At 39.5% G+C, this 27,583-nt stretch overlaps 1 protein-coding gene across 1 annotated transcript in view; it reads right to left on the reverse strand.

Moving 5' to 3' along the window:
* The window catches only part of DCHS2 (dachsous cadherin-related 2), a 108,584-nt gene that overhangs the window by 42,783 nt on the left and 38,218 nt on the right, over window positions 1-27,583 (reverse strand). The window contains exons 2-7 of the mRNA XM_044430672.1: window positions 23,321-23,512; window positions 18,199-18,430; window positions 5,907-6,143; window positions 2,875-3,894; window positions 1,524-1,699; window positions 278-377 (exon numbers count right to left, since the gene is read on the reverse strand). Coding sequence (XP_044286607.1) covers window positions 278-377; window positions 1,524-1,699; window positions 2,875-3,894; window positions 5,907-6,143; window positions 18,199-18,430; window positions 23,321-23,512 — 1,957 coding nt within the window. The remainder of the gene's footprint in view (window positions 1-277; window positions 378-1,523; window positions 1,700-2,874; window positions 3,895-5,906; window positions 6,144-18,198; window positions 18,431-23,320; window positions 23,513-27,583) is intronic.

Raw genomic sequence — 27,583 nt, forward strand, 5'->3', positions numbered from 1 at the left:
ACTAGCAAACCTTGAAAACTAGGCATTCTTATAGTTCTTAATTGGTACTCGGGTCACAGGCTACACAGCACAGGAACTGGTCAGCATGTCACATCTGATGGAGAAGAGTGGGGAATTCCTTTTAATGCACTTGACTGGGAAAGGAGGGGGCTGTGATAACAGCCAGGAACATAGTCTATGCCAGGTATTTATACAGTGTGGTTACTGGCTCATTCATTCCACAAAGTTTGACATCATGTACTTTCTAATTTGCATCTGTCCAGTAATAAATGTTTACCTGGAGACAATGAGTACAGCACCAACCCATTGATTCCAGAATCAAGGTCCTTGGCTAAAATGGTTGCAACTACCGTTCCTGCTGGTTGCCCTTCCAAAACCTAGGAGTAAGCATCCTGGTTAAAACTGAACTTGCAAAACTGAAAATAATTCAAACAAAATACACAGCACAATGCCACCAACTCCAGTCCCCTCTAAAAAAAAAAAAAAAACCCAAGAAACAAAAAGATCCTATTAATAGCTGAATGCATTTTTATAGTAGCTACTGTTTTCTCTTAGAAACATTATAGTATTTCTTCAAGGTTTGAGGGAGAAAAATTACATGGGCTCTTACAGTCAGCTTCATGAAAAAGGCCAATTCTACTTTCGTGAAGAGCTTACCAATATCTAAGAGTTTAGATTCTCAGCAAAGACAGATCCATTATTGTGGAGGTTTATTTGTGCAGGAGTTAAAAGAATAGCTTTTCCTTGAAATGTGATTTTAGTTTGAAATAAAATTTAATAAAATAAGAGCCAATGTCATTTTTTCCTTAAATAGCAATCTTCTCCAAAGGATTTGTTCCAACAAGTCACTTCTTATACATGCAAGTCATGAGAACAGCAATTGCAACTTTAAAGCAGGGGTCAGGAACTTATGGCACTCCAGCTATTTTTGGATTGGAACTCCCATAATCCTCCAGCACTGAGTAAGCTGTCTAGGGCTGATAGAGCAGCAGTTCAACAACATATTCTGCATCATTGCCGTAAAGCTATAAATGAAGTCATATTGTGGGATTCTAACCTGTGCAACAGAAAGCACAGTTTGGTAACAACAGTTGCCAGAAACAAATTCGGTAAAATGTATTTTCCGTAAGCTGTCCTGAGGCTTGTTGCAAAGGATGGCATAGAAATGTTTAAATTAAATTAAAATTAAATTAAACAGGTTTGATCTCACTGGCTATCACAAGCATTTTAATTAGGTGCTGAACAATATTTTAATATTTCACCACCAGATGGTGCTCAAAACAAACGTTTAAAATCATGATGTCCAACAGGACGCAAAGGGCTTTTTCCTATGTGAGACCTCACAGGTTTATACTTCAATTGATCTGCAGTATAACAGTAACAACAACACTGGATGGAACATACAGTCATTTTCTTTAAATGAATCTCCTTGACATTCTATTCCACATTAGTAAAAATCTACACATGGCATGAAATGCTTTTTTGAAACAACACATAAAGAAGATCACAAAGTTATTACAAACCCTGATGTGCAGAGGGAGCTGGGTGAAGCACGGATGGTTGTCATTGAGGTCAGTAACAGAGAGATAGACAGCGACTGTAGCGTTCTGTTGAGGGGTGCCATGGTCAGTCACCAGAGCAATCAGATGGTGGTGAGACTGCTGCTCGTGGTCCAATGCAATCCAGTTTATAATTTCCCCTGGAGAACAAGAACAGTGAAAGGGAAAAAAGAGTACTACAGACTGTATCTGATGGACCTTAATCAGCTGCATCACATTTGTAGCAATTTCCATACGCCTTTTCTGCTCCTTGATATGTGTATTGTACACTGCACAAAGCCAAGCAAGACCCCGTCACTCAGCTTTTACCTGTATCTCCTAGGGCCATTAGAACAACACTTTATTCCAAGTGACTTTAAAGCTAACTTTAAAGCCAGATGGCAGCTCTAAAAAGTGAAATATTTCCTCTTCCTGGCCAGCAGAGTAAGACTGAACATTATGTTCGTGATCCGCCAGCTGGCTGGGACATCATATGCTGGAGACCTCAGCATAGTTCTTTGGGAGACAAGTTAGCATATCCTCCATTTTGCTGATGGGCTCAAAATACACCACAAACTTTCAGCCCCTTGCCATGAGCATCTGGCCTTCTTTATCCCAGGATTTGGGGTGCATATAAAGAAATGCCTTGCAATGTAACCGTGGTAGAGTTCTTTGATCTCCATGCTATCTCTCTAGGCTCATCTCTATTAGCCATTTTGCTTTACTCGTCTTCCAGATGGCAAATGGTAAAGTTTTTGTAGAGAGTAGTCTCAGATTCCACATCTGTGTAGTGCAATAGCTCTCCTGCCAACTAGCTTCACCACTTGTCCCTGATTTTCATTCCACACTCCCTCCCTTCTGATTGATTTTCAACATTTATTCTGCCTTGTTAAAATATCTGCCTCTGTTTATCTTGGATTTAGGCTTTTCTATTATTCTACAGCAGCTTTCACCTCCTCAGATATTAACCATACATTGTATTTACAATATTGACATAAAATTATTAGACATTTGCAGATGAATGTCCTTGAATCATTTCCAAAAAAAAAAAAAAAGCAACATTTCTAGCCAAGGCTATCATATCCTTGACAGGAACTAATGATAAATATTAAGGTTGCATCCAGTGCTAGTCTAACATAAGCTCAATTTATTTCAATGTGTCTACCCTACATAGGATTACCCTATTAAGTGCACAATTGTATTGCAAAGTGCATAAGCATCTCAACTTGTAGTCTTATGGTCACCCAGCACAGAGCAGAAGGAGCAGTGGAGGAATCTTTGCAACCCTCATCCTCCCATTCACACAGAAAATGGAAGAAACTGTGAAATTAATTACCTGTATTGGAATTGATTTTGAAATATTTCCCATCTGATAAGAGGAAATAGGAAAGCTGCCCATTTCTTCCAGAGTCCTTGTCAACTGCTGCAATAGTGCCAACCACACCTTGGGGTAATGAGCTCTCCTCGATTTCAAAAAAATAAACATCATGCACAAACATAGGAGAATTGTCATTTTCATCAATGACATTCACTATTACTGATGTACTTGCATTTTGCCTTGACTTATCCACTGGGCTAGTAATAAAGGCTCTAAAGCTATGTGTTTGTCTGAGTTCGTAGTCTAAAGGATTCTTTAGGTAAATCACGCCCGTTTCAGGATCAATTCTAAATGAAGCAGCATCTGAGTTATGCTCTAAGGAGTACACACCATCCCCAGCAGTAGGCTGGGGATCTAGCTTCCGGGCTTGTATCTGCAGAATTCTGCTACCCACAGAAGATGCCTCACTGACATCAACCTGATACACCAAATTTTCAAAGGTCAGTGCTGGGCGTCCCTTTTGCTCATCAATTATCACTTTCAGAATCAACACAGAACTCAGAGGAGGGCTTCCAAGGTCTTCTGCTTTGATGTGTACTACTGTATTTCCATGCTGCTTTTCAGCATCCAGAGGTCTGGCAAGGTAAAGCATCCCAAGTACAGGATCAATGGCAAAAGCACGTGAGTGGTTGCTTATTACCATGTATCGGATTGCCCCGTTTGGCCCACTGTCCTTGTCTTCTGCATGAGCAATGTAAATTGTTGTGCCAGGTACTGTAGTTGGTGATATATTTATCTGATCAGAGTCCATTGCAAACACCGGAGGGTTGTCATTGACATCGATCACTGTGACATTCACCTGGGTGCTGCTGTAGACAGGGGAGCTACCCAGCTGTGACTGTACTGTCAGAACAGTATGATCGTGGGCTTCATGGTCAAGCTGCTTTTTGGTGCGAATGATTCCATACTGAGGGTCAATAGAAAATCTTCCATGGGGGTCACCAGAGGAAATTCTGTAAGAAATCTTTTCCAGGAAATCTGTAAAAAAAACCAACAACCACAAGCTATGTCAAACAGCAGCCATCTAATTGTTGGCGGTTGTTTCACTTAATACACTCTAGAAAGCATGTGAGAAATACGTGTCACAGCCGTGCTGACCAGATGAATGTTTCAAACCTTTCTTTAGCTATTTTGTTTCCTAGGTTTTTTGCTTTTCCTTGCTGTTGTCTCTAGAGCGTAACAGAAAAATGGAAAGTATACAGATGGCATGCTGTTAGACCATTTACAAGATCTGTATTTTCACCCCACAGGTGTGATTAAACTTTATGAGGAAATCAATATCATTCTCTTGTTTAAAATATACTGGAATTCTTTGCCAACTAGGTCAGGTTGAACAGAGAAGTTCCATTCTAAGCAGACACATCAACATTCCTCTATAGTCTAATGTTAACACTGCAATATACCTATTGTAAGAACTAAGGATCAAAACCTAAACCCACTTTGCAAACCAGGAAGTTTTAATGTATACAGGACATGGATAGAGTAAGGGGGAAGAACAGACTCTTAGAGCCTAAGGAAATAAATATGTTCCAGAAAATAAAGGCATATCAGCTTTGAAACTACCTAGACAATTTCCAGGCAACATTCTGTAACAATCCCATCATTTTCTATTGCTAATACATTTGCTCTGGCAGAGAATACATGTATTCACAAATACATCTATACTCTCTTGTCATGTTCCTCAACAAATTCAAATTGTCCCATGCTCCAGTTGTTGCCTTAAACACAAATCCTCTTAAAGACCCCATTTATTATAGCATGGGCTGCCTCTGAAGCCTGCTGTTCCTCTGCTGATAATTTAGTGCAAGAATTGTTGAAAATGTTCAGATCACTTTTCTCAAATGTTTTTCTAGTAGGTGCCTCATTTGAAAACTAATTGCTCTGGGCAATTTTGCCTATGTATAAATATTTACACTCTTTACCACCACCACACCATCAATTCCAGCAAATTTATGAGCACACACATGCAGGATATAATCCACTTGCTCTCCAGTCACAGAGTCCAGCAGATGACTCCCACAGGACTCAGCAGAGCTGCTGTTACCTCTCCCACTGCAAGCATGGGCACAGGCATGCACGCAAACAGCTTGACAGATTATTGGGGCAGGGAAAGGGGTCTGTGCACACATCCTAGGAAGATTGGAAGCCACCTTTTATTGAATCAGCCCACTGGCTCATTTGCCAGTATTGCTGGCACTGACTGGCAGTGACTGTCCAGGGTTTCAGGCACACGGTTTTTCCGGCCCTGCCTCAAGATGTGAGGGATGGAACTGGGGGCCTTCCGCATGTGAAGAATGCCCCCTGAATGAGAATGTGGATTCACAGACCTCCCATTCCCCTTAATATTGCACTACACTGCCTGGAAGCATGGCTGTCCACAGAGGGCAGAGAGAAGGAAACGGTCTTTCACCCACAGTCTCTGAGCCTGCAGTGTACACAAATTCTTCCCAATAGATCTTACAAACTATATATACTTCAAGAGAAATATTTTTAACACCATGTTGGTATAAGTTACCAACCAAGAAATCCTAAGAAAACATTCTATCAAAACATACTTTGGAAAAATGTACTAATTTCATTCTACCACCAACATGGGGTTAGATCTCAATTTATACTGGGTTAGCTGCATTGATAGGAGTAGGACTCTCTGCCCGCTTCTCCCCCCAGGGTGTCCCCCTAGCCCTCTGAAAATGCGAGAGTCAGGAGATCCTGTTGAATAGCACAAGCTGCAGTGTGTGGGGAAGGGGGATTTCCAAAAATTAGGAAGGAAGTGGAGCCCTTTCTTTTACAGAAGGCAGAACCTAGATCCAACCTCACTGCACTAATTCAAAGCAGAATTAGTACTACTTCTTGTATTTTCTGTATTTTATTCTGAGATAATAAAGTAACTTAAAATTGGAACAGCCAGTAACAAATATGGTTAATATTTTGAAGCTAGTAACAATTTAAGAGTGTTGAGATCAGTCAGAATGTGTTCTGAGGCTACATACTCAAAGGCTCCCATGCTTTCACAGTGCCAACTGCACTTCCTTCAGGCACGTCTTCAGCGATGGAGAAGGTATAACGTGATCGCTCAAAGATGGCAGGCATCACAGCACTCTGAAGAATCCTCACTGTCACAACGGCATTCACGACAGACCAAAGACCACCTCCATCCCGGGCAGAAACAGTCAACAACACAATGGAATCTTCCAGACTGCCGAGAGCTGATATCAGATAAACAATTCCTGTACAGGATAGGAGAAAAAGGTGAACTGACTCTCAGACATCTTTAAGAGAAAGCCTAGAATATCTCCCCATTGGCCTTAGTTCTTTATTTCCATGTGTTGTGAGTCACTGAGCAAGTCCTTTCTTGGTAGAAAAACAGCAAGTTTTATAGAAAATATTATTTATGAATGAGTAAGTTATTGTAAAATACATCTGCAGATCAATGTAATTTATTATTTTTAATTATATGGCATCTGTACAATGCAAACCTAAGCATATCATAAATAAGCCTCAATTAATTCAATTTGAACTTCTTTCCAAGTAAGTATTTGACCTTGATGTTCCAAATGCTTTAATATCATGATTACATCTGTGCTCAGTGTTTTTGCACTGAAGCCTACCAGAATCAAAAGCAAGAGAAAGGGGAATAAAATCATAATCTACAAAGACAAGAGGTATCACAGAGAAGAATGTTATGATCATTGTCCCAGAATCACCAAAACCAAACTTGGACATAAGTGGGAAATCAAACCACTATAAATTCCTTCAATACTGAGTACAGTTTCAGCTGCAGAACACCTTAAATACCAAGGCCCATTTGTTAGAACAATTCAGACTTTGCCAATTTTCCTATGGCATTAATTTATTTAATTTAACTAATTTACTTTCAATGTAATCTAATTAATTATTCCCAGACTTCAAACTAACTAATATACAGATGGGGAAATTCAGACCCAGAGACAAAATCAGCCATCTGGGGTTCTCCAAGAAGAAGAAGAAGAAGAAGAAGAAGAAGAAGAAGAAGAAGAAGAAGAAGACGACGACGAAAAAGGCATTTCAGCAGTAAGAGCTTTGAGCTAATTTTTTCAGATATTTTCTGTTTTTTGCACTTACAACCACATAACTCTCATTCCATCCACAGAATTGCATGAATGGACCCTGTTCTATACATTCCCTCATTTGGAGAATTTAATTTAAAAATAGTTTATTTTTTAGAGAACACAAATGTTACTTTGTTGGATTAATTACATGCAATTTTGAAACAGTACATTAAAAATAGAAGTTGTATCAACTTTCATTAGTGGGAGTAATAACTGCACTTCAGAGGAATGTTAGTATGATAACATTTATTCAGCTTTCAACAAGAATAAACATCATAAAATTCTGACATCATTTTCAAATATCCTGGAGACTATCCCAAACACCTTTATAGCACCTAGATTTTTCTTCATGACATCCAGTACCTATCTCAGTTCCTTTAAAGCATAATGGTCACTTATTCTCAACTCTGGAATTGGAAACTCTTGATTCCATTTTAGATTTGCCTGACCGTGAACCTTTTAAAACTTTATCTTAGTTACAATATGTTCAAACAAAAACATTTCAAACCACGCGTTACGAAGCTGTTGTATTTCAACAAAGAATTCTGCAGATTAAGCATAGTTTAAGGTTCAGACAACCTGCTAAAGTGCAGCTAAGCTAAAATGGTAAGAGAAGCTTCTGATCCCCTCCTAGCATCTCTGCTGGAAGATAATGGGGAAGTTCCTAAAAACAAGGCTCACTGCAAGTCTGCTTGTAATGTTAAACCACAGTTTAACATTCTGTGTGAACAGAGCCTATATAGCACAGCCTGACTATTCTCTGCTACGTTTCTCTCAGGTCAGTGGTTAATCACAGCATTAGCATCATCCAACCATCTAAGTCTCATCTCCTAAAATAAAGCTGATGGTTGTATAATGAACATGCTACTAGGATGCAATTTTTAATCTGTAAATACTGAAATAAACATGGATACTTTGTTATCGAGATGCACTATTACTAAAAAACTAAACCAAATAAAAACACAATAACAACACGCAAAGCTTTGTCAAATGCCCCCTACTGCCATAGTTCAATGAAAACATCAAGATTTTAAAATTAGATTTATATAAATCCAAATGAATTGCTAGTACTGCTTTATCTAACAACACTTTTAATAATGTACCTGACAGTGTTCAAAATGCTGATGTTGATATAAGGCAGAAGGGGGGCGTGTAGCAAATCAAATCCACAATATGAACGTATGCAAGTCTAATGGGAAGAACGCCACATAACAAAGCGCCAGGGTCCTATTCTGCATCCAGTACACTGAACTATGGCACAGGCAGGCAAGTAGTCCTTCCTTTGTATAAGGCCTCTTGCTTCTGCCAGGATGCAACTTCATCACTCTCTTTGCTACTTGCGCTACCCACGTTTCAGGTAGACTACCCCTTCTGTAAGGGCATCTCCAATACCCTTAAATGCAGGTGAAGACTTCCTCATTCATTTCAGTGGTGGAACCGTTCAACTGTTGTTAGCCGTCCAGAGACGTTAGTAATTGGACGGCAGACAAATTTTACAAATAAATAAATAAAACAACTTCACCTCTAGATGGGAGGGGGAATTGTTGAATGAGGAGGAGTTCTTCATGCACTTGAAAGCTTCTGTACATATTTTTCTTTAGTTTTAAACCAGTATCTATCTTTTATCCACAAACATGCTATTCATGAGGATGTTGAAAGGAGAGGGTCTCTCTTGAACAGAAATGAGATCGGTGACAAGAATATTTATCTATATGTAGCTTTAACTATAGCTTTTTTTTTCTAAAGCCGAGAATGCCCTGGGGGGTGTTATTTATTGTATTATTTATTGTACAATTTTAATATTTATGTGTTGTGAGCCGCCTCGAGGCTTTGTTGTGATGGGGCGGCATAGAAAGGTTTTAAATAAATAAATAAATAAACTTAAAAATAGAAAATTATACTTATTTTTCATATTTCACTTCCAGTAGTCAGCTAAATCTTACAGTAGATATGCTTATATTAAACTTACTCTCAATTAACATACCACATTGTGCAGTATTTGCTGCACAGGAGATAATATATTACGGTGGAATTGTTGCACCTTCCTTCTTTTCTATGCTAGAGAATGGATTTCAGTGAAACAATGGAAAATTCTCCTTTATCTCCTCTGAATTACTTCTAGTCTTTCATAGATAAAGACTTACATTTATCTAAATACAAATTGGCTTATCTCTAGGTAAAGAACATGCTGAGAGCTGTGCTAACTACTGTGAATTTAACCTTTGAGCCAAAGCAGAAACAACAGCCCACACTTCTCAGCAGTAGGCAAGCCAACTGACAGCATCTATAATTTTATAAAAGCATAAGGTGGATCGTGGATCACCATGCTCCCTATGGCAGCTGGTGAGATTCCATAATTGTAACATGTGCCCAAATCCAATTGGTACAGAAGAGGGATTGAGAACCCGCAGCCATTCAGATTGTTGATGGACTCTAACTACCATGAGTCTCACCCAGCATGTTTTCTGACAGGTAAGGTGTTGGCTGACAACAACTGGAGGGCCACATGTATCTCACCCTGGAGAAGTTCTGGAGTTCATTAATCTCTACATTTTTTCCTGCTCCAAAAGAAAATAGTCTATAGCAGATGTCAGCAACATTATGCCCTAACGCAGGGGTCCCCAACCCTTGGTCCATGGACTGGTACCAGTCCGTGGTCTGTTAGGAACTGGGCCACACAGCAGGAGTGGTGGCTGAGATCCAGAGTTCAAATGTTAGAGTAAATTTAAAATCTCTTTGAAGTTCGAACCACACTTCCAAGTTCGAACCGCAGGCACAGAGAAAAAAATGTGGTCACTATGTAAATGTCATCAGTTGGGCGCCCAAGTCATCTCTTGTCTCTTGTTGCATCTGTGCCTTTTCACTGTGTGTCTTGTTGATCCCTTTGAGTGCCTTTTGTTTGTTCTAAGTGTCTTTTAGGTGAGTGTCCCTTTCAGTTATTCTGAGTGTCTTTTAACTGCTTGCCCTCCCTATTCTTCTCATTGCCTCCTTGATCCTGTTCTACTTCCCCACCCCCCACTAAAAAATTTGAACAGTAAATGCAGTTTTCATTTTATTATATAATACTGTAAATATTTACATATTCTATTAATTGTTATCAAGTTTTAATTATTAAATTTGGTATTTGATTGAGGTAAAAAATAACACAAGTCATACATATTTACTGTTTAAGTTTATTGAGATGGGTATTGTTTGGGGTCTGGGAATGGATTAATTCACTTTCCATTATTTTTAATGGGGAACACAGCTTCAGACTTCAAATGATTCAGATTTCAAATGGCCTCCTGAAACGAATTAAATTTGAAGTATGAGGCACCACTGTAATGTACTTGAATCATCCCAAACCCATCCCTACCCCAGTCTGTGGAAAAATTGTCTTTCCCAAAACTAGTCCCTGGAGCCAAAAAGGTTGGGGACCACTGGTCTAAAACTGACCTTTGCTAGCTTCCTGAAAACATCAAATTATCTGCCTCTCTGCCATCTTAAACTGCCTAGCATTAGATTCTGGGCATGGAAATTTTACTTTGCTTTTCCAAGCAAGTGTATAGCCCAAAACATTCATCTATTGGTTGTCCTAGCAAGTAATTAACATTTATAATATTCAGTTCTTAACTACATACAGTTAAACCATATGTTAAATATACATTGTTGGTAGTCAATGTAAGGAAGGCAAGACAAAGAAAATGACAATGAGGATATCCTATGTTTCATCAACTTCATTAATTTCCCTACATACATTCTCCAGATTTCTGGACTCTTCTTATTAGTGAATACTAATAATATAATGAAATTGCAGCAAAAAACTAAAGAAAGAAAGCCATTCACAACAAATGCCTGACTCTAGGAGACAGTGCTCATCTCCGTTTCCTAGCCAAGGGAGCCAGCGTTTGTCTGCAGACAGTCTCTGTGGTCATGTGGCCGGCATGACTAAACACCAAAGTGCACGGAACCCTGTTACCTGTCCACCGAAGTGGTACCTTTTTATCTACTTGCATTTTCATGCTTTTGAACTGCAAGGTTGGCAGGAGCTGGGACGGAGCAACGGGAACTCACCCTGTTGGGCAGATTCGAACCGGCAACCTTTTGATCAACCAGCCCAGCAGCACAGTGGTTTAAACCACTGCGCCATCTGCAGTCCCCTAATAATATAATGAAATTGCAGCAAAAAACTAAAGAAAGAAAGCCATTCACAACAAATGTGTTTATGTATTAACTATCTGCAAGTGCAACATCCAGATGGCTCCCAACTAATTTGTTTTGACAGTCAACTCAGACAGCAGACAGATGGCGAAAAAGGTATGCTGCTCATTACCTAAATTCACCTTCAAATCTGGCAGCTAAGCCAACTTAAGATAACACATCTTTTTTCAACTTCCCTAAATTGTCCGACATATGAACTGAAAATTAAGAAAAAGACTATCATCTCTTGAGAAAAGTGTATAAACAGGGCACGAAGTCTTTGGTCTGCCAAAGACAGGGTCTTGAGAGAAGCCAGGGTCTTCTCCTTTTATTGGATATTTGCTGCCTACTATATTTATAACCAATGGTTTCTGTCATAATAGTATGTCAGCTCTTTTTTTTTTAATTAAAGCTTTCATTAAAATTCACTTGCTTGATTGACTGAGGTTTGTCTTCAGATGATAAGCAGAACAACACATCACTGCTTCTGATGGACTTGGCCTAGAAAAGTGGCCTATTTTAAAATGAATAAATAAAATTGTAGAACAAAGGACAGCTTATTAAGCTTCAGTAGGGACTGGAATGCTTAATATAAGTTGGTATAATTCTTCTTTACTTCTTTCTCTTTGTTGTAACAGACCCAAGTCAATAACATAGTTCAGCTCAGACAATCTCAATCATAATTAAGGAATCTTAATAGATATTACAGAGACGTGTGGTGGTTACCATGCTGAACAAGGGACCTAGTCTAGTCTAATCCAAAAGCACAATGCTGGTATTCTCCCTTTGCTTCCTTAACATTTTTTTAACTGTCAAGAAAAAAAAAGATGAAAGAAGCATTGGGAAAACATGGGGAAGTAACAAATTGGAAATGTCATTGTGTGGGCCACCTGTAAAAGTCCATGAACGAGGCAGGGCAACTGGACAAAACAAGACTTGCCTGGAAGGAACATAACCACAGATAACACCTGGTGATTTGGGCTGGCAACAGAAATTCCCTAAGCGATGCATCCAGCTGCCTCAGAGCTTGCTGCAGCATTGTGAGGTTGATGCCTGTGTGATGGGAGGTAGCCATGGAAGTGGCTTCTGCTGGTGAATCTCTCTTTCCGAATCAGGATGAATGCATTCAAAAGTTATCAAAAATAAGAAGGTAACCATATAAAAGCATCAACAGCAAGACCAAAAGCAGCAGGAAGGTAAAGCAGCAGAACCAGCAGTTCACATTGTGGGTCCGTCTGAACAAAGCAGCTTTGACCCAATGAACACAAGGCTGGAAGGGAAGGGAAGCACAGGCTGCCTGCACATCTGTAATATTAAAAGCTGATGGATGGCTGTTGGTCAGCACCATAGTTCTAATGCTGTGAAACTTAAAACATCTAAAACCTGGTATGCATACAAAGGAGAACCTAAGAGTGTCAGGGCACATTGTATTTATTTAGGTTTGTTTATTTGTTTAAATGTATTGAGGTACAATTCAATGCTTGTTCAGAAAGGGGAAAAAATCTACAACTCATGCTGGCTGGGGAATGCTAGGAGTTATGGGATTTTTCTTCTGTCTAGACATACATAGAATTGCACCCTTAATTAAACTGTGCCCATATTTTTGAAGCATTCGGTACCATCTTCAATAGATGCTGGACTTCCTTAGCCAACACAACTTGTTAATACAGTCCGAAGCTTGAAGTCCCCCCATATCAGCATAAGTACTAGTCTGACCCATGTAAATTATTTAATATAGTATTATTTGCTATTACTCTAAATTTTAACAAGATCTATGCAACTACTACAACTGTTGGCAGAGAAACGTACAAGTGTAGTATTAAGCAAGGGCAAGTCATTTCACAGAACTAAGATTCCCAGTGTTCCTAGTGCCATGGTTACAAGACAGCCAGTTTACTGTGGTGGCTAGAATACTGGAATGGGGACCTGGGAGATCTGGTTCTTGTCCCTACTCTGCCACAAAGCTCACTGGGTGACTTTGGGCTAGTCAGTTACTCTCAGCCAAACTATCTCATAGAGGATAGGCTGTGAGGATAAAATGTAAGCTGCCTTGGGTTCCTCACAAGAGGAAAAATTGTGAGCTGCTGCCACCACCACTGCATTACATTCATAAGTGTGATGTCTGAATTGACAAAGTATGGTTTGTAATTAACTTGAAAATTCAAATGGGAAACCATGAATCGAACGATGTTTTCAAACAATGGTTTGTGCTAATATGATTTTGTTGATGTCTGACTGGACAAAACAGGGAGGAATCATATCTTACTGTTTGTGCACAAGGTTTATAAACAGAAGGACTCTGGTTGAACCTGTAGCATTTTCAGTTAACAGCTGGTGATAAGAAAGGTCTCTAACTGAGAATCCAGAATACTGGTGCTTCAGTAGACAATACTGGATTAACTTGATGGACTGACGTACTAGCTCAAAATAGTTGGTTTTCTTGTTCAACCGTAAAGCCACCACTCCACCTTGCCAAAGGAAAATGGCTGGAATGCTAAGAAGACAACAGGTGGATGCTGACAAGCAGCATTAAAGCACAGTTTACTTCTTTATAGCAGAAAACACAAACATTGGTTTAGCATATCTTACCACAGTATAAAAATACAGCAGCCATTATTTTTTGCCCACTTAGAGACGGGAACAGATGGGATGGGACAGGAAATCTATCCAACTACTGAAAGGTCTCACACTTTATTCGTTTTGGTGCCAGGCTAAAACCTTTTCATTTTCCAATGTTTAAGATCTGATTGTTTTAACTGGGGTTTTATTGTCAGTAGCAATTTTTTGGGTGCCGTGTTTTATTTTACACTGTTGTATTGTTAAACTGTCCTGAGATTTTGGTAAAGGACAGTCTAGTGAGTGAGTGAGTGAGTGAGTGAGTGAGTGAGTGAGTGAGTGAGTGAGTGAAGCCAGCCAGCCAGTCAGCCTTATCAAGACAAGTGAGCACAGAAACTAGTAGCCCTGTAGTATTTCGGTCCTAAGTCATACAGGGCTTTCAAGAGAAGCACTGGTACTTTGACTTATGTTTGGAAAAAGAATGCAATCTAGTGAAGTTATTTAAGTACAGGAGAAATATATCCCCACTTATTAATATAGCATTTTAAGTAACTGGGAAAAGGCATGAATTTATACAAGAATTCTAGTTTTAAAACCAGTTTAGAAAGAAGATAACATTCTTGAGGCTGTACTTCCTCTTTGACATTTAATTCTCACACATATATTATTATGCTTATTGTCCTCTTCACAGGATGCAGAAGAAAAATGTCTCTAAAGAATCTAAGCAAATTGCAGAAAATGTGACACTACTGTTTAGGTACTGGAGAAAAAAGTTTTAGGGAGGATGCGATCTTGCGGCAGATGTTCCGGGATACAAATGCCTCCCCCATGATTTGCTCCATCACTAGATTAAGAAAGTCTGGTTGACAAAATCATCTATTTTATCAGTTCTGGGGGAACTCTAAACTACCAGAAAAAGGAGGAAGGGAGGTAGTGTACCTGTTTATGTAGTTTTTTGAGTTGTGATTGCCATTGCAGGTGATGTGAGCTGTTGGCTGATCAGAATGAGTCCTCAGCCTCCAAGAGACTCAGCTGCTGGGTCAGATTTTGGGAAGAACATAGTAACTGAATAAGCCTCAGAGGCTGAATGCTTTGGACTTTGTCCAGAAATCTCTACTGGGAATTGCCAGTTGAGCAATTTTACCCCCTAATTGTACCCAGCCTTCTTCATACCTGGAAGTTCCACTCAATCTTATTTATGCTAAATTCTGTGGTGCTTTTTAACAGAGGCATGCATCCATTAGTGGCTAGGCTTAAACCATCAATAGAATTTCCATTACTCAATGGATAACTAGTTCCCAAAAGGTCAAAGCCAAACACATTAACCTAGTCCCATTTACTTTCAATGGCCTCAATGTGCTATCAATTACTTATGCAGATTGGATAAAACAGTAAGGAAAGACTTTTCTTCAAAAGGATGTGGTTTCAGAATGTTCCAAAATAAATGATTCCAATCTTACAATCTGTCTTTACTCATGTCGACTCTTTCAAGTGTGCATCAATTTTGCTTTAGAATAGGCCATAAAAAATGCCACATGTACGTTGAAAATTAAAAAGATTAATTTTCCTTGCAACAGAGTGTCAAATGAAACAATATTCACAATCAAATCTCAATTTTTAGTGTTAAATAAAACATACTGTCTGGATTGTAATCCTGGAGGATGAGGATGAAGACGAGGATACATTTTTATCCAGCCTTTCTTCCTTTACCAGAGAACCTAAATCAGTTTACAAGGTTCTCTTCATCTACATTCTGTCCTCAAAACAGCAACCCTATGAGGTGGGTTAGGCTGAGAGGACATTACTGGCCCAAAGTCACCCAGTGACTCTGTGGCTGAGTGGCGATGAAAACCCAGATTTCCTGAGTCCCGCTCCAGCACTCTTAACCACTACACCACATTGGTGCTGTACCAGTTCACATGAAAATAAGCTCTGTTAAACTCAGCACCATGTATTCTCAGGTTTGCACTATTAATGCTATGGTTATTTTACTGCTGCCATTTGTCAAAAACTGCACCATAGCAGAACTTCCACATTTAATCTCTTCTTTTGCTAAGCATACAAGTCACTGTGACTAGAACACTGAGGTCAGCTATAATGAATCAAACATTTTGCTTTATATCCAGATTTTTTTTACAGTTCAGATCACCAAAGCCTGTTCTCAAACAAGCCCTATTGAAACTAGAAGCCCAAGATAAATTGTGTCCTCACATGACAAGAGACAAATTTCTAGTTACATGCAGGCAAGGCAGTCATGACCCACATTCAGGCACTTCCAAGTAAATTAACTGTCTTACTAGAGAGGCTGAGCTTCAAAGCTAAACATAGCAACCACTCAAAATATCTTTGCCGTGTTAATAGCTACACTTTTCATATTCCGTCTGTATTTGCCTAAGATCATCTTGAGCATACGTTTAATTTCACCCGACAAACACGTCTCCTCACAAAACCCAGCAGCCAGCAAAATCCATTTATATATTGCATAAATAACATAGAGAAGTAAAGCAGATGAAGCAACTTGTTCTCCTCACTCAAGGAAGGAATTTTGTCCAGTAGGACATAGAAGAAAGATAATTATACTCATGCCTTCCAACAATGATTTCTACTCATAAATAGATATCCCTGTTAAATCTGTTGCGGCAGGCAGTTTTGAATACTATAGCTTGTATTTAAAGGTGTCATTCTGACACCAGAAAAATGGATTTTCCCTCCTTGCTACCACCACCTGCATGCCCTCCAAATCTGCTCCAAAGATTAGCAGGTCCTCTGGAGCAGACATGGAAAGTCACCAATGCTGGGCACGAGGCAGCCAAGAGTTCCCACTGGATAAGCAGAAAGCCCATTTTCCAAGCAGATTTCTGCTTACATGAGTGCTAGATCTGACCTTACAACTACAGCATTATGCACACTTACCTGGGAGCAAGTCCCACTTAATATAGTGGGATTTACTTCTGTGTAAACATACTTAGATGCTTTTGTAGTCTGGCATCCACTTCAAGAGATACAGACTGCTGGAAAGCTATTGCACTCGAAATAAAAGTTAATCCATAAGTAAGCAGTCCATGATCACTGGGTTGGGTCCCAACTTTGTCATGCTTAGTTCCATCAACGTCAATATGTGGATTCTAAGTAAGCCTGGATCCAGCCCATTATTTTCTAACAGAGGAGAGTTTGGAATGAATCATACTCAAGTGTATATTCTATATATGCTGCTGGATAGAGACATTAAGTTTATTATACACATCTGCAAGGAAGATGATTATCAATGAAAATACAGAGCTTGTTCCAATTTAATAGTTTGCTACAATTTTACACACACACATGATATTTGAAATGGGACTCCCCTTAAGGATTGGAATGCTATTAAACAGCACTCCCACTCTAATAAAGAGCTATCATCTATAACTGGATTATACATTCCCTCTCAAGGCTGTTACCATTTGTATGGCATGGATTGCCATCTATTAATATGCACACAATGGCACAAATAAAATTACTGGTAGAAGCTACGATGCCCATCCTCTTTATCTCAAGGCAAAACCAACCAAGACAAACCATCAAATCTTCAAAACTACCACACCAACTTTTCAAACATTATAATGTGGGTGGTGGTGATTTCATATAAGTAAGAGGTAAAACTAAAACTCTTGAGTTTCCTAATTCAGATCCCATTTTATCAATAAGAAACAAAGTAGAATGGAATTTATCATAGGGGAAAAATAAATAGTGGCTGCTTAGCATAAAAAGTCCAGCCTACCAGAATGTCAGTAATCCTTCAGAACATTAGGCTTCTCTTGGTAACCTGTAAGCATTGGATCAGATGACTCACCTAGTGAAACTATTGCTGGATTTTACCAGTTGGAGCAGTCTTTTTCAACCTGGTGCCCTCTAGATATATTGGTCTACAAATCCAATAATTGTATTTTTCCATCCAGAGTGATCAATTTGCCATGTTGACTACAAATGATGGGCACTGTAATTCAACACATTTGCAGCATACCATGTTGTGGAAGGCTGGTTTCCCACCAAAAATCCAAAATCTCAGTCTCCTTCAAAATTATTTCAGGGAGACTAAACACATCTCTGTCTGATGTGCCACTTTTATAGAGAACAGAAAGGAGCCTTAGTGAGCTAGATGTAGCCCCCGGCCTTGTTTTAAGAATTTGGGTTACAGATATAAATGACATGTATTTGTTATTTATTTTTACATTTATGTCCTGCCTTTTCTCCATGATAGAATTTACAGAGTTTCTAAGTGATCAACCATGAGGACAGTGCTCAGTTAAATCCACGTCCACTTAGCTTCAACAAATGTGCTACCTTATGCACCCTAGAAGCTTAAGCATGGTACCAGTAATAAGATACATGTGGTTACTTGCACTAACCCATATTTTCACTTCAAGAACCTATAACAATAGAGTGTGTTTTTAAATTGTATCACTTGTACTTTGTATCATACCTGTAGATGTGTCCACTGTGAAATGGGAGGAAAGGTGTCCTGGTACCAGTTCGTAAGCCACAACTCCATATATCCCAGAATCTTTGTCTGTAGCAATAACATTTATTATTTCTGTTCCTGGCTGTGTATGACTGCTGATGCTTGTCATATAAGTTACTGGATCGAAGATGGGGTGATTGTCGTTAATATCTTCTATCTCTATGCGAACGAAAGCTTGGGCACTTAATCCACCCTGTTAAATAAATCAAAACAAATTCTAAGCCACATGTCAACTATAATGAATCATTAAGTATTTTAATGTTTCACTGTGGTAGACCTCAGCTCATTTGAGTTCGTCAAAGGGAAAGTAGACTCACATAGCCTTTCATTGGGTAGCAATGTAACACATCTAAACAGTTATAAATTAAACACCTAAAGAGCCACTCTTAGACAACATCTCCAGGTACATATGTCTTAGAGATGTTGGTCAGGCTGCCACTGAACACAAAGCACTCTGTCCAGTTAAAAGAAGGGAATGAAAGATGCTCCAACACACATCTGTCTTGGAGAAAGTCTGGAATACCTGCTTGTCCAGAAGGAAATGTAATAATTATCTTATTATTGTCAAATGAATTGGATCTTTTGTTTATTGTTTTTGCATCTTGAGTATGGAATGCTGCAGAGCTGAAGCATCCATCAACACTGACTCTCAATGAGGTTTTCACTTTTCCTGCATTTGGCATACAGTTGCATTGTCTATTTGCCTGGCACCGAGATTGCCACACTGGCATTACAAGGATTACTAAATGCCAGGAGAAAATAGAGAGAATGTACAATGCATGGACTCAAGTGCAGACAAACTGAGTATGTGCAAGCCATTAATAAATTCACTGCAAGGCTTTGGAGCCAAGTTTGTCTCTGCGTGAAAGGAGAAGCATGCCCTTTCCCCTAAACAAGGTACAAACTAATGCTGAAAGGAAAGGTTAAAGCTAGAAGTTGTAAAGTTCCTGCTTCAGACCATTTCCTGCTCTCCTGTAAACCTCCCCAGCCACATAAACCAGACAAAGTATTTCATGGTGCTGGGCTGAAGCAGGGGACATGTGCTTCAATTACATATGATGTCTGGATGAAGCCACAAAAGGTTTTCCAATGCCATTTCTTTAACAGCTACAAAAACCTGGCTGCTCTACCAATGGCAGCAGAACTCTCACCCATGGCACAGCAGCCATTTTCCACAAAATGACCCAATAGAATGCATTAGTCCCACCAGACCAGTGATTCCCAGCCTGGCGTATGCCTACCCCGAGGGGCATGTACTAGGACATTTAGGGGCACACAAAAAGAATTGGATAATGGCAGGAAAAGGCACATACCTCAACATAGTAAGACAAGATACAAGTCAAAAGTTGTGAAATTAATTGGACAGTATGACGAGTGGCAAAGCAAGTTTTCTTCATTATTTAACCTCAAGAAAAGCCCTGTTCCCTCATTTTGATATTTTGGTGAAAAGTGTGTGTGTGGGGGGGGGGTTTCCTCTCTAAACAATGTGTTGTGAACACACCACTACGGTGTGCTTGCTTGGTGGAGTGCCCCTCACAGGCTCAGCTTTCATTTTCCTCCAGTTTGCAAACATGCAAGCGCCTTTGCACTGGTACCGGTGTATATTAAGTGGGCACCTCAGTCAATCCTGGGAGCACGGTTCTTGCACTAAACATTTGTTGTATATAAAATATTTGTTGGGTGTTTTCTGAATATTTCAAAACATATTAAACTGCTACAATTATTAATAACAAACACAAGGAATTGATTAATGTAATATAGCTTTTTTATGTAATCTGTTATGTATTTACTTGAATTCATTGTATCTTTTGAGTCCTGAATATAAACATATATGCATTGCCTGTTTACCTTATTATTCCATTGCCCTTTAATCCCATTATTGGGCTATTTCTTTACAGGTACAACATATACACATTTGAAATAACAGCAACTATACTAATTTCAAACATTTTGCTGATATGAAGGATACAATTTATGGAAATGGGCTGCTAAGGAGTACACAAGTGAGAAGAGGTTGGAAACCACTGTACTAGACCATTCTGTGGGAAATTCTGTGCAGCTGCTAACTGCCAGCTAGTTAAAAAAAACCAAATAAATTTAGAAACATTCAACACCTCTTAATAAGTGAATACTAAAAATTCTTCTTTTGCAAGGAGCACCTGCAAAAGTGGAGAAGTATTCTTGGCACAGAAATAGCATTTGATTATGTGCCTACCTATCTATATGGACCTTGATTTGGGCAGGATTATAGTCTGTTCTAGTCTATATCAACTAGTCCTTCCTGCACAAAATCTCAACATGACAGACCCTTTTTCTCCACTCCAAACTAGAGAACAACATCTAGGGCTAGGTGGGAAAGCTGTGGCCCTTGATCTAATTTTAATGTGGCTCAAATTCAATATGACCCATGGTCATAGTTCTGGTTTCATCCATTCTCAGTTGTAGGGCCCCAGCTGCATTTTCTTGGGGGTGAACAACCCTTCACAGGGACTGGGGAAAGTTCCCACTATCTAATCCAAGTGAAATGCTGCACAATTAGTAAATACCACTAAGCTGGATGACTTTAGGTTCTAAGTCAAGTAATTATGAACTTTGGCAATGTTTCGAGGGAAGAAGCTGGGTTTTCTTCTTCTACTAAGTTTCAGAGCTGGGTTTTCTTCTTCTACTAAGCTGCTGCTTTTGCCTGCTCCAAAGATGAGCCCAAAATGAAAGATTTATCCTGTTCTTGTCTGCAGTCAGGGGTAAAAGAGGGTATTCTCATGTCACATTGAGCAGAGGTCTCCTCTTGAGAGCTAACTGCGCTAACTCCTAACTCTTTCTTTCTTTCTATCCCACTTTTTTCCGACAATGAACCCAAGCTGGCTACCAAAAAAGGTTGCTGAAAGAATTGCTAAAAAATAATCTATGTAAATATTTTAATAATAATATACTAAAAGAATATCAATATGCCTATCTAATATAAATAAAGGTGTAATAGTTCGCATCAAACCTCCTACAAAGTTAGGAGCATTGCAATTACCCATTACATTATATCTGGCAGGGGTAATTTTTAAGATTTCAAGTTATAGAAAGCAACAAGACCTCCTTCTTGAAACTGCTGCTGGAAAGGAATAGTTCAAGAATAGCAACTGTGACCATAATCTGAAAATTTCCCCAGAATATTAGGTGGCAACCCTGACTTCATTTATGTGGGAATAAGCCTCACTTAATTCAGTGGAACTGAGTAGACATATCCAGGGTTACCTACACTGTTAGGTATGCTTTTGATTTGAGGGAAAACTGTAGGTGTTATAACATATTCTGAGTTTCAGTTGCACAGTGCCTTTCTACTCTGGGAACATTGCTTCCATCATTTTTATCTAGAGCCCAAAAAACATTTACTTTATCATTACACTGATTGATAGACCTATTAACTGAGTGCAATTCAGAATGGTAACAAAACCTTCCTGTTTGAATTCCACTGGAAAGATCTTTCATTACTGTAATGTTATGAAACTGTGACTATGATAAATTCTACTGCACTTACTTTATAGTTCTTGTTCTTTACCAGCACCCAATCTGTATAATAAATGGCAAAGCAATGGACACATTTCCTCCATCTTTTCAAATGGAGAAAAAAGCCAGCAACACCAACCTGACAGAACAGATATGCAAGTGTAGTAAATACCTGACCAGCGTTTTCTCCCCAAAACACTGGTATTTCCTTCCATAAAGACATTTGTCTTCCATAAAAACCCTTAGTGTCAAGGGTAATAAATTCCATTATTAAATGTTCTGTTCAAAGCTGACATGTGGCATCTTTAAAATCTTTGTATTTTCTTTAAGCATGCACTCAGATACTCTGGAATGAACATGAAATTCAGGTACTCTGAAATTAATATCAAATTATTTTACTGAAATAGCCATTTAACAGGAATGGGGAATCTCTGGCCAGTAGTGTGCTCTCAGGAGCACAGATGCTGTTGGATGCCAAAGGACAGAATGTGCTGATACCCTCAAATTCTGCTTCCTGAGCAAATCCAAATGGAAGCAAGAAAAACCAGGAAGGTGGTGAAGGCAGCACTAGGTCTGGGGGTCATGCTGGGCCAGGCCTCAACTCCAGTGGCCATGACACAAGAGACAAGGAGAGTACTCCTGGTTTGGACAAGTCTGGTGGCAGCTGCATTCAAAGGACAACCAGGACACCAGAAATAGGACCCTGCTACTTTAACTGCAAAGATGGCAGCTGGACAAAAGTAGGAGGGGAGGGGGAGAAGGACAAATAACTGAAAAATAATATTCTTTAAAATACGTAAATACCTACCCTGCACACTAGTTTGGCTTTCCACTAGCAAGCAGGGAAGCAAAAGTTAGCTATATTGCACAGAAATGAGTTTTGATGTGTCCTGAGCAGCCCAAAGCACATACTGCTTTCCCTTCCACAGACAGGCTCCCCATCATCAGGGACAAAGAAAGACTATCCACCCCAACAATGGCATCCATATGACCAGCACCTTTTTCCCATATGAGTAAATCACATTCTTTAATATTATGATAAAAAGTGAAAGGTCAACCATTGTTTTTATCTTTTCCTTTTTTAGGAGCAGGGGAACCAAGTACGCAAGTAAGGCTGTAACCAATCCCAGAGTAGGACTACTTACTAAAATTAATGGAATTTCCATCAACCCAGTACTGGACACAACCATTTACATGATCAACTCTACTTGTTCCTGGAGTAACCGCTCCAGCACTGGCCAGAAATCCACCTACCGAAAAGACAGGAAGATGCAAGTGTGGCATCCTGTTCAGTGCAAAAGAGGTGCTGTTGCAGGTGGGGTGCAGCAGGGGGAAGCCTCAGTGTCTGCCTGAATGCAGTCCTTGTCCCAAGCATGCTTTCAGTCACAGCATGGAGCTAGCGCATACATGACCCATGCAGCAAACAGCTGCAGAGTTGCAGGATGAGTGTGTGGGGAGGGGGATTTTCTTTCCTGATGCAAGTCTGAGGAACCCACTCCTGGCAGATGTAGTAACGGACAGTGAGAATCAGCCTTCACATCTGAATGCTAAAAACAAAACAGTGACACTGCTGAAGGGTGAAACTTACCCCGTCTGTAGCTTTCACTAACAGATCATAAGTAGATGGATCCTCTTCCTTGTCTATGTCCTGTAACACACAGATGCGGCCGCTGCTTAAATCAATCTGGAATGCTTTGGATTTTTCGTAGTTATGGAATCCATCATAAAGAAAATACTGAATTTGACCAAAATGCCCCGAATCTCTGTCTGTGGCCTTGACCTGTGAAGAAAAACCCATTAATTCTTCCATTATTATTGATACATCACAAACATATGTTTTTGCTCAAATGGAATGTACTTTTCCTCATGACTTCAGCTGCATCCTATACATACTTATCCAAGAGCATATTCCATGGAACACACCAGAACTTACTTCTGAGCAGACATGTACAGCATTGTACTGTTAATTTCAAAAGTGTAATAATGAGCTTTCAAAAATAATGTACAGTACTGGGATGGTAAAGAATGCCATTTATGTATCTCAGTAAGCTGGGTAGTCTTTCTAAACTAGAAGATTCCAGCCTTAAAACAATCCTAGAAGTTCTAGATATAAATGGAAACAGAGATAGGCAGAGCAATTGCCATCCATGCTGTTTGAGGAAAGCTCAAGATTATCTACTTCAGGTTTCTGATCTTCCTATAAAGCCATTCTTGAAATGCTAATATACTTCAGCTCAGACATTGCAATTGTTGTATGGAGTAGACACTTATATGAACATGAAATGTAGGCCTCACATGAAAATTAGGACACTGAAGGAGGTGGGGGCTATGTAAGGGGCATTCCTGATTCCTGACACCAAAATTCCTTTACAGAGAGACCCTGTGAGTAGCTGGGGAGTACTCTGACAGCAGAACAATGAAAAATCTTCAGCAGAGCAGAAGGAACGATGGAGACAATCTTCACCATTATGTCCTCATATTCCACTAGATGTGCTTTTGAGTACATCTAGTGGAGGCATGAGGATGGGACATGGGAAGCATTAGGTTTCTGCACATCTTTAAAGTATCCTCTCACCACCTTCTTACTCACTTGCATCCACCAAACCAGGAGTCCAGCCCCAGGTGAGCCTCAGCCTCATGCCACAGCGCTTTCCAGAGCAGCTACAAGGAGTGGGAGGGGAAAACATCATGCTCTCCCATGGACCATATGATTGCTCTTTCAATACCGTATCTTGATCTGGGAGTTGCTGTACAACAGTGTCATATTCATTTTAATAATCACAAGAGTAAACCAGAGGCACAGTGCTCAGCTATCCTACCAGGCATATCGTCAACTGTTGTAATTTTCCATTACCACTTCCCCTTCTTGTGTGCTCTAATCTGTATCCCTTAAAATCATTAATGCCTAAAAGAATCTTAGGTGGATGCATTTAAAGTACACAGAAGTAGTTATAACCTTGTTCCAGCTAGGACACATGAATGGCAAATCATTTAATAAAAAGGTAAAGGTTTCCCCTTGACGTTAAGTCCAGTCATGTCTGACTCTAGGGGGCGGTGCTCATCTCTGTTTCCTAGCCGAGGGAGCCAGCATTTGTCTGCAGACAGTCTCCGTGGTCATATGGCTGGCATGACTAAACACCGAAGTGCACGGAACGCTGTTACCTGCCCACTGAAGTGGCACCTTTTTATCTACTTGCATTTGCATGCTTTCGAACTGCAAAGCTGACAGGAGCTGGGATGGAGCAACGGGAACTCACCCCATTGTGCAGATTTGAACCAGCAACCTTTCAATCAACTAGCCCAGCAGCACAGCAGTTTAAACCACTGTGCCACCTGCATCCCTAATCATTTAATAATGACATGCCAAAATATGACAAAATTCCCATTTATTAAATCATTTAATAATGACATAATAAATGGGAATTTTATCATATATTGACATGTAAAGGGTTCCAGCACTGCTGTTTTGCATGTTAATCAAAACACAAAGTAGAACCATAGAAGTGTGAATGTAACCATTTTCTCTCATTTCCTTACTGCAGCTTTTTGAAATGGGATTAACAAATCCTCTTCCACATCCTACTCCATTAGAAGTATATGGAGTATGCAAAACAGGGTGCACCAAAGGAAATGCTGACAAGATTACCATTGTATTTTGAGAGAACCCAAATTACTAACCCTCTACTTCCATGCTCATAACATCTAAAGCAGATGAGTAACCTTCATCCATGCATTATGACTTCACTTCTAGACCCAGCTACTATCACAGGACTAATCTGACAACATGGAGGGACCCTCTCAAGAGGCACGATATGAAGTAACCACTCTGCTAGAGACTATGAAGGAGGAACACAGTGCTTCCTCTTTTCGCCCCTAGTCACCTTTGATTTGAATATTTCCCAGAACCATCTGCAGCTTGGGGGTGGGGGGGTACCTCTCCGCAGCAGTATCACCAGGGGCTGCAGGAGTCTTCACTATGCCACTGAAGTACACCTTTAAATACAGCACAGGTCCTTTAATTCTGATCAGATTATTTCAAAATGCTGGAGAGTCTTGAACACACACACACACAAGCACACACACATACCTCCCTGCAGCACTGCTTATTCTCGCTTCAAACTCTTGTACCCTTTATGGCCTTTGGTGTGAACTGGAAGAACATGTAGCTTATAAGGTGGCATGACCTCCACAGAGTACAAAGCATGTTAAGTAATAAGTCACCCATGTTAAGTGATATGGAGTGGTACCCTAATAATAGACTGTTATTATGATCAAAACCTGAGGAAATGAAGATGTCGGAAGAAGGGCAGGTTTACAGGTGTACGGTTGACAGAACAGAAAGGTTAATAGATCTCTGAGATGTGGGAGGCAGAAGGGCTCTTGCCACATAACTTTCATCTAAACTGTTCACATATGGATGGGAGTATTAGATTTTATGAAAACGGTGGGGTCAAGCTAAAGGTTTCTCTTTCAAACTGGATACTGCGTATAATTGGAGGAGAGAGGAAAGACTGGTTCAAAAACATATACAAATGCTAATGTTACATTGCTAAAATAAGTTTGTTATAATAGTGTTTTCCTCAATAACAGGAAAAGGAAGGCCCTGATGAATAAATTACTTTCTTCTGCAAAATTATTAAAGCTTTTATCCTGCATTATATATATATTTATATGACAAAGAGCATGTGGCTGGATAGATAAAATTCTCTTCTGTATATCTACATACAGAAGGCCATATAAGCATATAAATATCAAGATGCCAATACTGCAAACGTCTACAGAGATATTCAAATTTTAAGCTAAGTATTAATGAAGCTTTTGAACTGTAATTTACACTAATCACTCAGAATAGGGCTGGTGCAACCACAATCCTCTTAACCATTCTTAACAAACTAGAAGCAGGTGATAAGATCACCAGCTTTATATAGGCAGTACAGTAAACAACATCCGGCTGTGTGCCTGGACCAACAGTATTGTGCTCTCTTTGGCACATTCACATGCAACACTAAACAATGGTTTAGCAATCCAAGAATGTACCCTGGCAAACGTTGAACTCATGTGCTATCCCCCCCTCTTCCTCTTTAGTAAACTGAGGAACAAAAATGTAAAGATTTCCATTACATCTGAACAGAGGACATGGTGGATTTGTTTGATCAAATCAAGATCAAACTTTGGCTTATTTCCTAGTTTGTTAACAAAACTATGGTTTGTTCAAACTATAGTTTTCCCATATTTAGACAAAAGGATGACTTTAAGCCTTAAATTTCTGCTTCTCACATGCAGAAAAGGAACATGTGCCAAGTGATAGGGGCTAAATGCAATTAAACAGACATATATATACATAAAATCCCTAGACTTAATAGTACTCTTGAAGTGAAAGTATTCTTGATGGCAGTAGAAGGTTTTAAATTGAACAGAGTATGAAATAGTACTACACTATAGGAGTACCTTAGGGGGTGCTACAAAAAGTTTTGAAACTTGCAACCATCAGATCAAGATGAGGACTGAGTGATGTGATGGCACTATGGATGTAGCTTATACTATTCAGTACATGGTATAGTACACAGTTCTTGTACTCAAGAAATGGTTGTGCAACACCCAAAAAGCTTTGGCTACTGGGTGTTAAAGATGGGTGGTTTATAACAATTCATAAAACCAATATCATAAAATGCCACAGCATTTTTCCGAAATACAAAATTTTTAAAACAACTAAAAGAAGTTATGTTGATAAGTAGACCTGTAAAACACCTGGAATGGGTAACCTCCTCAAGCCCTTCAATATCCATTTATCTCTTTCAGGGTCTCAGCATAATAGGTTGTCTTAACCTGGTGCTGAAAAAAATGACAAAGT

The sequence above is a fragment of the Varanus komodoensis genome, unplaced genomic scaffold (assembly GCF_004798865.1).
Source record: "Varanus komodoensis strain SLA01 unplaced genomic scaffold, ASM479886v1 scaffold21, whole genome shotgun sequence".
Lineage (NCBI taxonomy): Eukaryota > Metazoa > Chordata > Lepidosauria > Squamata > Varanidae > Varanus > Varanus komodoensis.